Source organism: Varroa destructor, unplaced genomic scaffold (genome assembly GCF_002443255.2).
Source record: "Varroa destructor unplaced genomic scaffold, Vdes_3.0 BEIS01000003.1, whole genome shotgun sequence".
NCBI classification, from domain to species: domain Eukaryota; kingdom Metazoa; phylum Arthropoda; class Arachnida; order Mesostigmata; family Varroidae; genus Varroa; species Varroa destructor.
The window spans coordinates 52,568,704-52,584,822 of NW_019211456.1; the positions used below are offsets into that span (position 1 = coordinate 52,568,704).

A 16,119-nucleotide genomic window follows, 5' to 3' on the forward strand; every position below is an offset into this window, starting at 1 on the left:
CTTAATAAGCCTTTCAAAGGTTTCCGTGCCAGCTGCTACCTCCTAACCGCTGTTTCCTGATCGACATCGAACCTCTTTCAATGACCGTGCCTGACGGCGTCTCATCTTCTGGTTCCGTTGCTGATGCATTGTTATAAACATATGTTCTACCAGATCATACCGCAAGAGAGTGGCGCTCCCGTCCTCGTGTCAACCGTTAGCTTTGAATGACAGACTGTGCTTGCGTCTTAGAATAACTTACAGCAATAACCTACCTTATCATAAAAAGCTGAATATGGGACAGCGATTGCTAGCGAACGAACTGGCAGAAAGTCATCTTGAATAGGGAAAGTCTTAATGGCAGGGTCTCCCGTAATGCTTTTACGGTTGCATGACATCTGTTTTTGTTTGATGTACGTTTAACTTTCCATGTTGTTCACAGCGCCCTTTGTTATCATTAGCGCGCCATGAAAATGCCAGACAGTGATCGTGCTATCGTCCTTTCATGCTACTAGCGTTTCGTTGGGGATGAAATGTCCAGTCTTTTGGCCTATAGAAAAGAACCTGAAAAATACACGCCAGATGGTAACGAAATACATTGCAGATGCTTGGAAGAAATTTGCAACAATAACAGCTTCTTAGTAGAGATCTTTAGTAGAGTGTTTTTTTTGAAAGTGCACCTATTGAGTATAGGTGGTAGTAGGTATTCTGACTTTTGCTATTCTGTTTTTTTTACCTTAGACGGAAGCGTTCGACTTCTCGAAGTCGAATTTTTAGGAGCTTAATAGTTAAGGCGCCAGGCTTTCTCTTAAGGTTGGATCTCTGTCCTTCATAGCTAGAGTTATCCTATTAGTTCCTCTTCGTTCGCATCGGCTCCTCGTTAAGGCATCCCCCTAGACTTTCTTTGCTCACGCAGAGCCGCCATAATGGACCTTCCTCCCATGCCAGCGACGTTCATTCCATAATGTCACCTCCTTCAGTTTAATTCGATAACCTCGCTTTCGTTGGTCGCTTCTCTAATAGTTCGCTCAGAAATTTCCTTCGTTTTTACATCTTATAGTGGTGTAAGTGTGCGACTGACGCTATTTAATATTCCCTATGATTACCTAGGGATTATCTTAGAGAAGTTCAGCTTATTATCACTAGCACATAGCTAGAGCGGTCGATTACGGAGTCAGTGGCTTTAACGTTTGATGGATACGCAACCTTTAACGTGCAGCAAGTTCTGTAAACTAATCATTCTTGAATTCAGTTAGTATCAGACACTTCCCACAAATATCTGCCGGATTACATTTAGAGTACCATTAACAAATAATTTCAAATAAACTCCCCTTGTGAGAAGCGTTTTCCCTTGATGTCAACGCTGTGTATTAGGAAATTCGCGGTGTGTGACCTAATTGAACAAACCTGTTGCTAAATATATATATATATATATATTTGTAAAGCACCGAGGCATAGCTCACTACGTTTTGATCATTTTCCTTTGTTTATGTTTCCGCTTCTCGCTTCTTCTTCTTGTCTGTTTATTTATTTCGTATTCGAAATAGAATAAACGTGAACTTTGAAAGTCGTATGAGTTTCCACAACATTACATACTATGATATTTCTACATTTTGTTTCGCGTTTCATAGCTGATGTCCATCAGCCGCTGCTCGTATTCTTCCATTTCAGCCGCAACGACTTCAGGCCCATCCGTACACATGCTTGTCTTGGCCGTCAGTGTCCTGTTCGCTGCGCAAAGTTCTATTATCGAAGTAAGTCGGATGATCCTATTAGAAGGTTTCCTGTCTATCGCCAGTCGATTGTAAATCGTATATTTGCATAAACTTCCCTTTTTTTTACGCCTGCCACTTACTCCGTACAATTTTAGACCGTGCATTTCACCTCGTCATTGCCTGCTGTTCGTTCCGATTATACTTGCACGTCCGCCCACTCGTCCAATGTGCGTGACCCTGTTAACAGACGCGACCACCGCCGTTCTTGGCATAGGCATCAATGAGTGACCAGCGCGACGTCGGTGAAGCCTCGTCGAACCAGGACTCGTGGAACTATGCCCATAGTTGAAGTAAAAAACAAGATCGTCCGTCTCGAGGATTACAGATATATGTATATATATATATATATATATATATATATATATATATATATATGCTGCAGTCCTGCAGGGGCAACGCGTGCAAAGTGGACGGGGTTGAGCTACCCAAAATAAGGAAAAGGATACGATCGAGCAAAGAATAGTTTTGAAACGGCACAGAAAATCTCTCTTTCATATTCGGGTGATTTTCCCTAAATATTTTTAACCCGTTCTGGCCCTTTATATTTCCCAGTTTCCAACTCGCACTTCAGCCTACTTGCCGTCCCCTTGTCTGGTCGCTCTATGTACGAGCCCTCAATATTTTCGTTTGCGTCGTTTTTTTGACGAAACACACGTGTTGTTGGCACCCCCAAGGTGGCATGACAGCGGCAGCGGGGACTACGGCCACGACGGTGGTCCTTAGCGTAGCACTTGATTTAAACGGTTTGCGATTGAAATTTCACTGCTGCTCTAGTCGCGCTGTTCTCCTTTTCCTCGCTGTTTTCCTTTTCCCCTTCGTCTTCGTCGTTTTCGTTCCTCTTGTGCCCGTCCACTGACGGAAACTGAGCACGCTTAATGCTGTGGCTAGGTTAAGGCTCTCGCCTGCTCAGGCTGCTATGACCTTATTTGGTCCTTTTCTTCGTGCCGATAGAGCAAAATAACGGGGGCAACTGGGGTAAGTACTCCAAGAGACGGGAGCAAGATAAAGCAAAAATAAAGATGGTTTCAGGCCTCTGATATATATATCGTTTGTGTGCATGTGCAGCTGGATTTATGTCTGTGCCACTGCTGAGCATGCTGGAGAGAGTGGTCACAGATGGTCAATATGGAAACGAAAGGGCTGGCAGCAACTGCGGCCATCCCGCTGCTTCGTAGGCCGAGGAGGGCAGCTTGCAACAGTAGCAGCAGCAGCATCAGCGTGGGTTCTGACCCACTCGCATTATACAGATGCTGTCTTAATTCCTTTCGGTAGCGTTAGGAAACACGAAATCTGTGAAAAACATGGCGAAAGTAAACGAGAGAAATGTAATCAGAATGAGGAAACTGACGAATACAGGCTACGGCGTTGTTTTGACGTATCTTTTATGAGTTCGGGTTTACGTTGACCCTTTCTTCGCTGGACCTTTCTGGTAATGAACAGACCATAGCCAGCTTTTGCCCTATGCTTATCCATGGGTTTTTTTTCTAAACAACCGAGTCCGCGTGTTGCATCAGTGTGTTACTGTTACGATAAAGATCTGCATAGAATATTCTATATATGTGGTTTATCTCTGTCTTTGTTGCTTGCGATTAGGTCAATAATCTGTGTATTCCCACAGACGTATGGATATGTTATAGGTATATGTATATATATAAAAATGTAAGTAATGTCATAGAAAGCAAAACGTTTTTCAAGCGTCTTCAACGCATTTGCCGGTCGTTCGAAATATACGGGAACCTTAAAAGTCGTAGTTGTCTCAGCAGATTGAATCGATATATTTTATTAACTAAATGCAATCAACAGACTCCTACTTTCGAAACATTTAGGTGTTGAGCGCATCGACTGATAAAAAGAGTCTGTTTCTGATGGGTTACGACGCAAGCGCATCCCGGGACGCACTGCCCATGAGATTTTGATAGATGTTTTGATAGTGTCGTTTGCTTCAGTCTTCTTATATGTATAGCTGCATGCTCGTATTATATGATTTATAAAGGCTGTGTAAGCCTTCTTGCTCTTAAAAGCTGCACCTGTTAGATCCTTGCTGATGCGCCTGGGTGCTCTATGGACAGTTGGCTGTCCTACTGACCCCTTCTCGGTCGATAACTTGATTCTGTGACGTATTAAGCAGCTAGTCTTTGATGATAAATCATGTAACTCGTGTCCTGGCTTCCATGTCTGCTAATATTAATATGTTTTTAGTATTTGTAGAAGTACATGGAACGTGCCACTTTGGTCTTGAAATGGGCATACAAATGTTAACTGAACATAATTTTATATCCATTTATACCAACGAGCATTATTTTATTACAGTTATTATTATTATTATTTTATTATTATATTACAGTTATTAGTATTAGCAGGATATTTTCATGTGATTATGAAAGGACAACAGGCCTATAATAATAGTAATAGGCTTTGCAGAAAATAGCCTAATAGGAATTAATATTTCCATATCAGTTGTACATTTACCATTTCTATTCTCTTCATTTTCTTATGCACGTATTGCGCCATTTGGCAAGTGTCTAATCAAACCGATACAGGCACAAACTACCACAGGATGTCATCATCTCACCAAACGTTATCATGGGACCTCTCCCTTGAAGCTGAGATCTGAATTAGAAGTTAGACATGGTGCAATGTATTTTAGAATAGCGTCTCTGCGTGGTACCACCTCGAGCGCATCGCTGAGTGAAACATAAAGCTATCTCCCGCCATATAATGGGCACCTTCATAGGTGCAATCATCCGCTGTAATCAGTGTAACGTTCGCTAAGGTTCGTCCAAAGTGCCCGAGTTAGCGAGGCGTCGCTCCGTCGGTTTTTCGATTGTTTGCTCCTTTTGTTCATCCTTACTCAAATCCTCATTTACAACGATCTTTTTTATTGCTTGTTTTTGTGCTTATCGATTGCGCCTTGATTCGATTCTTATGTAGCGGTGCATCACTGTCTCGTTGCCCTCTGGTGGGGCTCAACTCGCTCAAAACCAAAAGCGATGCCCACGGTTGAGCCGAGCTAACAGTTCAGCTTCGTGAAACGTTAAACCCCTTGAAAAAAGGGGTTTAACGTTTCACGAAGCTGATTCGAACACTGAAGCCAACAAGAACTGCTAAACTTGATTATCTATTCAGGGTTTTTTCGGCCACACGAGACCTATCGAGTGCTTTAGATGAGGCTTTTCTCTGTTATGTACTAGATCACGCTGTCTCAACTGAAGATGCACATGTACATATTCACGTCGCTCAAGGCATTTCGTCATTGTCTTTTGTATGAAATCAAGATTAAAGTGGTTCAATAATTAACAAAACGATTGCCTCCATTTTTCCCGTCTCAACATCCTGTTTTGTTAACGCATATCATTGATAGTGTATTATATTGTAGATGATAATATCTCTCTCTCTTATTACATACAATAGCGGAGCATAGAACTATTTCGAATGAGATCCCTGTTACTATTAATTAGAATCATAGGATATACCTTGTTATTATAGGAACCTTCATCATTTATCTTTCTGGCATTGTCTGATGTGATTTTTATTATAACTATGATTACAAGGATGGAGGTAAGAGCAGTTGTGATGTTGTCCTTAATACTATATAGCGACGGGATTACTGCATATTTCACTGGAACCTATGACTAATACTACTCGCAAGACTATACCGTAGCAACAGCCAAAGCCTAGTATTACATATATATATAGCCGATATGTCTATTAGACTATATTGGTCCGTATGGTAATATGGTAAGAAAGACAGGCACGTCCTGGAACCCAAAACGGAAGTGGATTAGAAGTGAAGCGTTTGAAGACAACGGATGCAAAGCATTGAACCGCAAATCATTTTAGTGCAGTACGTACGTGCTGTTTCCTTGGTCAGTAAATAAGCCACAGTATGAATACAAATATGAAATCCATTTAGGGCTCGCTTCGGGATGGGTTATGACCCAACTTTTCACGCAGCGTTGCTCTTCCTGACAGAAAAACCCGTATGCAGCCATGACGTAAAATAAAAACAAGAATATCATGAGAGGGCATTCAGAGTATAAGCTATACATGTTCGTCTCGAAACTATTTCACTTTCGAACCCATGTTCTAACCCCTATTTTTCAATGAATGGCTTTTAATAACACATTGCATGGGTAAGCAGAACGATACGCATAACAATTTTTCCATGTTGAGATTCCCCTCTAAAAAATTATATTTTGCCTATAGCGTAAAATTCGTTGTTTAAGATCGTCATCCATTAATACTATCCTCGGTTTCCGTACCGCCGTCGTTGTCGTCGTCGTTATTATTATGATAGCATTAGACATGTACTCAGCTCTTAGTGGAGTTCATGTAGCCAATGACGGTACTGCTTGTGGTCGTCTATACGGTCTTGTTGCGTGGTAGTGAGTGCTTTTTCAAGTAGAAATCGTTATACATCTTCAACATATGCGATAGCTGCCCTCCCTTCCGACTGTTTTGTTGTCTGTCCAATGGCCGGTGTAACGGAACGCCAAATACGCAAGCTGACAACTCGCTTTGCCGAGCCATCGCGGCCACCGCTAACAAGTTCAGCCATCCGTGGACGGTTTGTATCGTTTCTAGCATCATACTTGTCCCGTCAATGTGTGTCCTGGTTAAAAGTGTAATGGTAACTCGTCACTTTGAAGCTGTCGGTGCTTCGATTTTCTCTGTTCTGTTCTATTGTAACAGCAAAAGCAGCTGCCGCTCAGAACATGGTCGAAACGAAATACCTGTTTTCAAGGAGTCTCAAAAGGGCCGACCTTTCACACTTAGCAGACAGGGGAACGTCGACGTTTCTTAAAATGCTAGAATATTAATAGCAGGTACACTACTAATGATTATTAACGCTCGTTCACTAGGGAAACATACTCCGTGCGATACAAAGTGTCCTTCGGTACCACTGTAACGTTTAAGGGGGGGGGGGGGTCGAGCTGAGTATCATTTGAATGACACAATGAAAACGTTGTCATTTAGCAGTTTCTAAACAAACCGGGTTCCGTTTTACATATAATGCTATATCTAACTGGATGGATCGTGATGTAATGCGGAAGCATTTAATTTAGGACCCTGTATATTTCATCGTAGATCTTGAATAAAATGCTGGTATAGAACTTTTAAATGCTTCTTTCGTAACAGAAAAGCTATTTATGAAAAAGCTGTATCTTAATTAAGTACACTAGACTTGTGCATATTTATTTAAGTCAAGCCGATATAATAATTGGCTATTAAAAATCCATATATCTCTCAGTTTGGTTAGTTAGTATCAGTGCGTTGCAATCCCGGCATTAATGTTTGAAACGTATGCTCAGATATAGCGGCTTACTGTATTTGGCACTTGCAAGTAGATATCATGTAGGAAAAGTTCCCCGTATAATGTACTGCGTCCAGATACCCCACGACTAGACTTTTAGGGTACTCATTAACAGCGAACTCGCGTGACGACCATTGGCTGGCAGCTTTATTTTTGACAGTTGGAAGCCCGCCGTATCTTCTATGTGTGTTCCGACCAAAGAACTGGCCTCGTACTTTCAAGTACGTGCCTTTTGTTTTTACCCAAGTATTAGTAACCATCCTAGTTAGACTGAACTCCTGCCAGCATCGTTCGTGCTGGATTGCGCGCCTCGTCCTGTAAATGTCACTTGTCTTTTCAATGTTTTCTTTCCATTCTACTTGCAAAGCGATCCATTTCACAGTGGCCATTACCTGTCAGCATAAACAGTACAGGTTCTGCTAGTAGTTTGCCGCGTTTTTTCTCATGGCGTCTGGCCAGACATCAAAAGAAGCGTCCAACGAGAAAAAAACGACAGGACGCTATCTCCTCTGAGGAAAGTGTATGTACTCCCCTTTCAGCATGGGCTCAATACCTAAGATCCGTTTAAATGCGCGTTTTCTGGCATTACGCTACGTTTACAAAGAAAAGGCTGGTAGACAAAAAGATAAGGGAGCGAGCAGAACTGCAAAATAAATGGTATCTACAAACCGCAATGAAGATGCAATAACCAGCCATTCGAATAATAGAAGACCTATTTTCTTCTACTTCGTTCTTTCGTAGAAGGATGTTTGTCGTCGCTGCCAACGGTGTCGTCGTTGTTATTATTGCCAATAGATTTTATGATAGCATATTGTTTCGATGATTACTCGTGAGATGCTGTGCCATCTGGGTTGAATACTAGTGTTGGCTCTGAAAACGTCATTGATCGTAGTTTACTGCGGTGTTGTCAGGTCCAACGGCGTCGGTGGCGTTATTGACATCGGCGTACCAGGGAGGGTGTTAAGGCAGTATCAAAGTGGGAAGACATTAGGTTTCTGATTCGTCCAGTCGTTTTTTTCTTCCAAACAAAGGATGTAGCTCATCTAACTTCTACAGAATGAACTTATCCGTTTGAATCGCTAGCCGCTGTCATCGTCGTCGTCGTCGTCGCCGCCGCCGCCGCCTTACTTTAACGGTAATTAAGACCGCCACTGGCTTGGCTGACTCTGGGCTCTGTTCACTTTGTCTGCGAAACAGGTTCGATTGCTTAATGAGTTAGAAAAGTTCGATATTTCTTAGGGTGGAATGCGTAGAGTACGCTATCGTAACAGCCTTTTTTTTTTAACACATTTACACACAGCGGGACACGTGACACTGGATCCTTTCGGCTACAGTAGAGATATGTTCAGGAAGCGATATGACCATTATAAATACATTAATGTCGTGTTTTTAAATATTTGTGAGTATTGGTGAAGACCTGCGTTAAGTTATTCAACCGAGAGAAGGGGTAAGACAAAGGCAGCAAGCTTGACAATCTAGCGATACTCGCGTAGGCTAACTCGACAACTGCTACCTGAAAAGCGTTCCGTTGAACGCCTAAAGTAAACGTGTGTATTTGTCCTGCGGTGGTATACCCTAAATAAAGAAAACGACAAGCACAGCCCCGAAAACCAAGAAGGGTAACGCTGGTCTGTCTGTTTATGAAGGGATTCTGTAAGCGGGTTGACTTTCACTATCCACATACACTATCCACACACTTCTATGTTCTATTTCATAAATATGTTTCATCGCGTTAATTAATTTAGAATAACAGCAATACCAGAATCCGCAACAATAGCAACCAGGAAAATAAACCAGGACCAGAATGGAATAAACATTTTATCTAACTAGTTGCAATGGGTCAGCTTCATTTTCTTTGGCTCATTGCTTCCAAGTGTGGCTATAACGCATGTATTATTATCGTATACACCGTAACTCATTTAACCCACGCCATAATTATCAGCGTGGGGCATTTAACAATATTTAGACGACTCGCACCTCTACGCTAGACGTTACGTACATTACTATGCCAATTGTGATTCACGCACCAAGAAAAATGGGGGCGAGACTAAAACGAATTTAGAAAACGCAAGTACTTTCGTTATTCTGGTAAATGCCTTTAGTATAGCTAAACAACGCTAGTCTTAGCCAACGGCAGTCTCTCATTGATACAGACCATTCTATTGTGTAAAGATGGGAGAAGAAAAAATAACTTGAAAACTTAAAGTAGCCACCGTAAAGTGGACAGAATTCCCCTTATTGTTTTCGCTTCTTAGCAGAGAAAATTACAGCATATTGTCTCTTATTGCCGTATCTGGAAGGATGTTCACGTTTGATTTAATAAACATATAATTTTTTTTATACTACTGTTTTTTCTGTTACCAGGAAAAAATCGACAGATAAACGGCTCGTAAGGTAATCGAGACGTTTTTAAATTATGTACCCAACATCAGCCTGACGCTTGACGTTCGCTACGTCTAGACTAGGGCAGAATGTACGCAAAAGTCTTCACGGTGCATCCTGGAATGATGATGATGATGATGATTTACGCTTTAAATCTTGTATGCACCGTAAATGAACTTCCTTCGGTAATAATACGACAGATGTATTAGTAAACTTCCTAGCTGGGTAACCTAAGAGCGCTTTATAGCTAGTTTCGTAGTATGACTGATCTTCAGTCGCGGTTGTTGGCCGACTTTCATCTGTGACTGAGAAAGTCCCAACCATTTAACGAAAGATACCGACAACACAAGTTTTACTTAAGCGAAACGGCCGTCAAATGTTGATCGATTTCTGGATATGGCAAAAAATACGCATTCTTTGTCTTCTCGACAGTTATTAGACAATGGGAGTAGTGTTCTCGCTTTAGCATGTCTTTAAACGATCTATATCGATCCAGATCAACCTGCGAATAGGCCAGCATCACTACGCGTTGGTGAACCCTATGTCACATAAGTTAAAACATTGTCAAATGTGCCAATATATTAGGCCCTGGTAACTTCGATTCGTTGATCTTGAGGAGCTTACAGACATCATAAGAGGCTCATTGATTGCACAGTGTCATAAATACTCAAGAGCATTAGATCAGGATAAAGCTTTACGTGGAAGATTAGTTCACCTTTCTTCTTGAGATAATCTTGACCGCCAGGTTATTTAACAATGACCATTTTTACATCGTACCTAGTGGTAATTAACATATAAAAAAATCTTGGACGATTGTGTCCATAGTAATTACGCTCGATGCTAAAAATATCACTCGGCTTGTCTTAAGTAGCCAGACATTTTGATACTGCTGGATGATGGAGATGGAGAAATGTGGAAAAGGTACACTCACTACCTTTCCAGACATCGTTAACCTGCACCAATCGGTAACTTCAACAAAAATTCGCGACTGTTAGTCATGGTGCCTCTCCGTAATAACGCCCAGCGTCGATCGCTGCTGATTCGACAGTTGTCTATAACACAGTAGCCAAAGACAAAGGCAGCACAGACGTCTTGATGAACGAGATTCTGAATAAATATATGTCTCTATATGTGTGTGACAGAACGATGCCTCTTTGCGAAGCGATGCAGCAAGCGACGCATCTTCACTATCAGCCCCAACATGGATGGTCTTACTACAACAATGGTACAAGTTTGGCCGCAACACGGTGATGAGATAGTGCTTACTTTCTCTGCGTAGACATGCCTTCCTTCATCCTGTGCATGTGTCAAGCATCAATGTGTGTCTTCTCTATAGCTACGTTCCGGGCGTTTTTTTTTTTTCTATCAGTAATTGACTGCTACTACTACAGTAAAGTGAGCGAGTATAGACGGAGCCGCTGCTGCAGCGTGCCATAATCGCGGATCACGACATGGTCAGGTTTCTGCGCCGAAGAAAACAACGCCAATCAGCTGGAACTGACTCGATAGTATGAGCGGCATTTGGGCAATTCGAAGAGCAAGAAAGTTACTGTTGGGCTCCAATGAGATCTTCCCGATGGCTGACTGACCGTTTCGAAAAAGCGACATCGTCAAGCGCATTCGAGTCACAAGACCAGGACCTCGTGCTTCGTGTGAGATGCGTCAGTGCGTAAAACGTTTCCTGGGGCATTGCTTGCACGAGCTAGGATTCCGGTGTGCAGATTGTGTGTCACAACTTAGCAAGTGCTGAAGCACTCTAATGGGTACTATATTATTACTAGACAGTAAAATGAAAGTGAACTTCGTGCCCCTGTGAACTTTTCGTTGTAGACATGACCACGATATAATCGCCAACTCGTTTACATACGTATGATTACCAATGTAGGTACTAACAAAGGTTATAAAATTCCTGTACGAGCAGTGATTAGAAAATCAATTGTGGTACGCGAGTAGTATGAATCATGACCGCAGTGTAGACCCTCTCAATCGTGTCGTAAAGCTAAGTGACTAACGCCAGCGTCTATACAAGTTGCTTGGGGCCGTTCATCAGATTATTCCGTGGGGAATCTCTATTGGCTTTTCCTGATAATCGCCAACAAGTACGCATAAAGCGGGCATCTTAAATTCGTTACTAATAAGACTGCAATGCACATGTGTGACTTAAACTTAAAGTCCAAGTTAAATCTAATATTAACGGCAGTTATCTACCAAATGTTTCTGCTGAAAGTGTGCTTTGAACATTCCCGTCTCTAAGCCATCACAGAAATCAATCCTGACCGTTAACTCTTTATTTTTAGCTCGTTCCAATTCCATGGGCCATTCGACGGGTCCCCGTCCAGCTTGCAGGAATATGTCCTAGCCGCACTACTCTTCCAGTCGTTGGTTTGGGTTTAGAAGAGACGACTGACGTGTAGGAACAACGCTCTTAGTGTGCCATTGTACCCAGTCGAAACGTTTCCGCTACTCTTATCAACGAGGCCTTGGCCTTCGGTTCATGACTTCATGAACAGGGCTTAACGGATTTAACGTTTCGATTATCCTTACCGTCGATCGGAACTAAAGCCGGGCGGTGGAATGATTCGGAAATGTCTCGTACTAAAGAAGGATGCGTCCAAGCGGCAATATTGGCTCCTGCTTACGGCCCGACACTGAGGAGGAGCAGCGCGCTGTAACAGAAAAAAGACAGAAGGCGCAGGTTCACAGCAAAGCCAATAGTAATACTGGTTTTGAAATTATGCCACATTAACGAGAAAAATGAACCTATTAACGAAATTATTCACTATTTCGATCGTACCATTTCGTGCACGAACGTCGAAAAGTGCCATCGTGTCTGTGAGAATGCTTATGAGTAAATATAGACACCATACAGTAACCTCCACCATAAACGGTGAATTATACCACAATACAATGCAGTTAGTCCATTATGTAGTATTTTTACATACTGGATATCAAGAAAATTTTGCACTACAACCTATAAGAGAAATAGAGCGTGGTTTATTAGGATTCGATGTACACGTGTTCGTGTGTTTTGTTCCAAGATGACCTCTATAACAATCAAAGATCCACAGGGCAACGCTCGTCAAATTGCAAATGCCAGCTAATGCTTCCTAGTACCTTAATGGTCTGTTTGTTGCTTACGTGTCTTTGAGAGAATGTGACGAAAGAGATACGGATTGTAATGAACAACAAACTCTCTGTCTAACCGCATCAACTAGCGGTTTCCTTCGTGTGAATTTTCTGGCCCATATGGCCTGTGTACTAGGAGAATAGATATATTCCGTAAAGCAACGATCACTAGTTTCGTTCATCACAGATTTACCATAAAGAAAGAAAGAATGAATGTTTGCGTTCGGCCTGATCGAACCTGTTAAGGGCTAAACCTGGTCTAAACCATAAAGAAGCGAATAGCTTCTTTGATGCAAGTTCCTCTCCATTGTAGAATTTTCATTCCCAATACTTCGGCATACATTGTCCAAGATGCTACTGAAATTGAACATGCCCTTGTTCGTTATAGATCGTTGCTGAAGTATATTCAGATGACTGTACCGCCTGTGACCGCCACCGTTTTTTTCCAGAAAATTCGCTAACAGTCAACTATGGTGATCAGATGAACTTATACAGCATAAAAAATTACGAATCTACGCGTTCAGCCGAGTATAATAGCATGATAATAAACAGCAAATAGCGAGCAATGGAAGCATTGTCTTTTGCCGAACGAAATGTGCCACGTTAGAAATAAAATGGCATTTCGCAATTTTTCCAAAAAATAACTATTCTTCTAAATCCTAAAAAAAAAAAAAGACAACTTCTAAAAAAATGTTGAGACAAAATCAATTAGTGTTTTCGATTATTCCAGTTGCCCTTTGATGGTCTCTCATATAAAAAATTTTAGATACAGTTATCATAATCTTTGGGTCACGTTGCCTTGCAAGGTCTAATTAACCTACGTGTTGTTTGTTTGTTTGCCGTAAGCAAAGAAAGGTGTAGACTTTAAACCTCTCGCTACCTAGTTCCACCTGCCTAAGACACTGTAGAGACTGCCTCTAGACCTGTAGCCTAACACCAAATATGTGCCTGTTGTCGTCCAGCTGCGCTTGTGATGCAGACAGTCATGTCGTTTCAACAGTTTCTCCTTGAAGCGGCTTGAACCGTTGCTGTCTTGCCCTCTCGTGGTCGTACTAAATTTCGACAGAATCTACGGTAAAAATGTGCTCCACATGGCTCAGTTGATCCCTTGGGACCGACTTTTGCGATGACCATCGCTGGTTGTAACGGTCATGTTCTCGTCCACTACGGTCAAAGGACGTACTTAGGCCAATCTAGAAGGACGACCGAGAAAGTCAATCTGATGATGAAATTTACCATACGCCTACTCCTGTTGATTCGCAGAATATCAGGACGTAACATACGAAACAATACCGTGATTTCTGTAATATCATGAACTCAACGTTAAGCTAAACAAATGCCCAGATATGATATAAATGAGCGTCCTTTTTTTTAGCTTCAAGCAGTATACAAAGTTTCTATCAGACATTCAGAACTGATATTTGTTAACTAATGACCTAACTACAAACACGCGACCCTTCGAAGCAGATCATAGACTCTCACGGGCTTAATAAGTATATAAATAGGTTCGTGCTCTTTTTGTATGAATATTTTTAATAAGGTACTGGCGGAGATGCTATCGTAAGCAGTCTTGTTACGGTTCCCTTTGCTACAGTAAATTATTGAAACAATATCGAGAGCAATAATATAGGGCGTTAAAACTAATTTTTACTGGCCAGTCTATGTAGACTGATGCGCAGCCTCACTATACCCACCACTATTAGCAATTACATTCAACCTTTTTCCTGTACACGTTGCTGACAAGCCTACGTCGGCTTCTGCATAAACCCTGTTCTAGCTTGCTTAGCCTGCCGTGCCCCCGTCCCCTTCTCTCCGCGTATCTCCCCGTACACTGCGCCGTTGGCCAAAAACAGAGGAGAGGACACGATAGAAAAGAAGTCACCCTAGAGGGCCGCCCTTCGGAACGCTTATGCACCAAAAAACTCTACAATGAGTGTGCATTTGGTGGACTGGCTTCGAGTTCAACGCGTGTCTGCTTGGCACTTTTTCTCTGTAGCCCCTTATTGCTGGAGAGAAAGGGAAGAAGGAGGCAAAATTTTTTGGGAGACGTTTTGTTGAACAGCGTTGCGAAATGACGCTAGAGGCACTGGTAGTTACGGCGGCTGTCAGTGCGAAGGAATAACGAGAGCAACGTAGCAGCATTCAGGAGCCTACAAGGGCTGGCATTGATGTGGCCTGAAGCCTATGACCAAGGAGGCCCTGGGATACAAATCCTCGGGTTGACCGACCCCGGATAAGGACGAGCGTTCCTGCCTTTTCCTTTTTTCGTCTCCAATTTTCGATGAAACGGGAAAAGGTTGTCTGGGTAAAAGCTTCGTAGCACTTGCTAGAGTCATTTGGGATCGTGTAGAAAAACGAAGCCATGAAGGCAGCAGCTAGTTGTGAAGAGATGCTACGTAACAGGAGCCTTCGGTGGGGAAGCACGGTCGGTTGGACAACCAAGGAAGCGAGAGGTGGAATAAGAGATGTTACGATGGAAAGAAAAAGAGTAAACGAACCAGCCAATATCTGTGAACGGCGAGAGCGCCCTAGAGAGACATCGGCCTACGGTTTGAGTCAAACGGGTAGGATATCGCAGGATGCTGGCCATGCCTGATGTTTAACCAGTTTTGCCATACTTCACGTCTGGACTATATCGTCCCTCCTCACTTCGACTTTCATGCTGCATCTAGATGAAGTTGGAAAATTTAAAGAGCTCGCGAATGGCAGTTTTGGGAAGAAACCCGAGTAGCAGTTGTCCGTAGTGCATGCGGGGATGGCGACGATGCAGCTACTACTTCTGTGAAATCGTTGGATTGACAGCCTTCAGGATGAACACGCCAAAATTATGTGTTTTATGATAACCGACGAGATCGAAATCTAGAGGCTTCAAAGCGACGCCCGTTTACTCGCAATCGCGACCAGGATGATCCTGAATATCAAAAAAAGGGAGCATTAGTGATCATAGTTCAGAATGACGCCTGGACTACAATGAAGGCAAATCTAGTTCTACGTAGCTTTGCCATTTGTGTCTGGGCCAATTCACATGCAACAAATGTGTCTAACAGAGCACAAGTTTTGACTGAGTAAGCCATGCTGGTCATGTGGTAACCGCCTGATTTATTTTTTGAACTATATTTAAATATGGAAATTTAAAAAAATAGCCGCTGAATCTTAAACAACCTGGATTTCTATGAACTGAATAATTTAGGAGACCTAATCATTATATCTCTTACTAGCTCCGTCCATATAGGACCTCAAACCTATCGACAGTTGACAGCGAGCTCATTCCACTTTCACGTATTTCAATCCAAATAACATCAACTTATCTAATTACGACTTCAAATAAGGAACCTCATATATTACATCACAGTCGCTGTATACTGAAACATGTAATATAAGCAATGTTAACAAGATAAAAAGACCTTTATCTTCCAAGGTAAAACCTCCGTTATCGATAGGGTCAAACGAGTCGCTTATTTTAGCATTTATTTGAGGTCGCTAAGCGTCAAAACATTGCTGAGTAGGACTCATAGCAACACAATAACAATAATTGTGAAGATC

At 42.1% G+C, this 16,119-nt stretch overlaps 1 protein-coding gene and 1 long non-coding RNA gene across 17 annotated transcripts in view; one reads left to right on the top strand and one right to left on the bottom strand.

Moving 5' to 3' along the window:
- The window catches only part of gukh (NHS actin remodeling regulator GUK-holder), a 162,527-nt gene that overhangs the window by 115,320 nt on the left and 31,088 nt on the right, over positions 1 to 16,119 (top strand). Inside the window, exon 1 of one of the 15 annotated variants that reach the window (XM_086982486.1) lies at positions 2,168 to 6,321. The exons of 10 other annotated variants lie outside the window; for them this stretch is intronic. Coding sequence is in view for 2 of the 5 variants with exons in the window: in XM_086982481.1 (XP_086838607.1) it covers positions 10,546 to 10,675 (130 nt within the window). In the remaining 3 variants the exon portion in view is untranslated. 4 more of the 15 variants (XM_086982481.1, XM_022798625.2, XM_022798624.2 and 1 more) reach the window with 4 other exon arrangements.
- LOC147757122 (uncharacterized) overlaps positions 6,935 to 16,119 on the bottom strand; it is a 59,347-nt gene continuing 50,162 nt past the window's right edge. For both annotated transcript variants that reach the window (XR_015322948.1, XR_015322947.1), the window contains exons 3-4: positions 11,995 to 12,116; positions 6,935 to 8,254 (exon numbers count right to left, since the gene is read on the bottom strand). This is a non-coding gene — a long non-coding RNA (uncharacterized LOC147757122). The remainder of the gene's footprint in view (positions 8,255 to 11,994; positions 12,117 to 16,119) is intronic.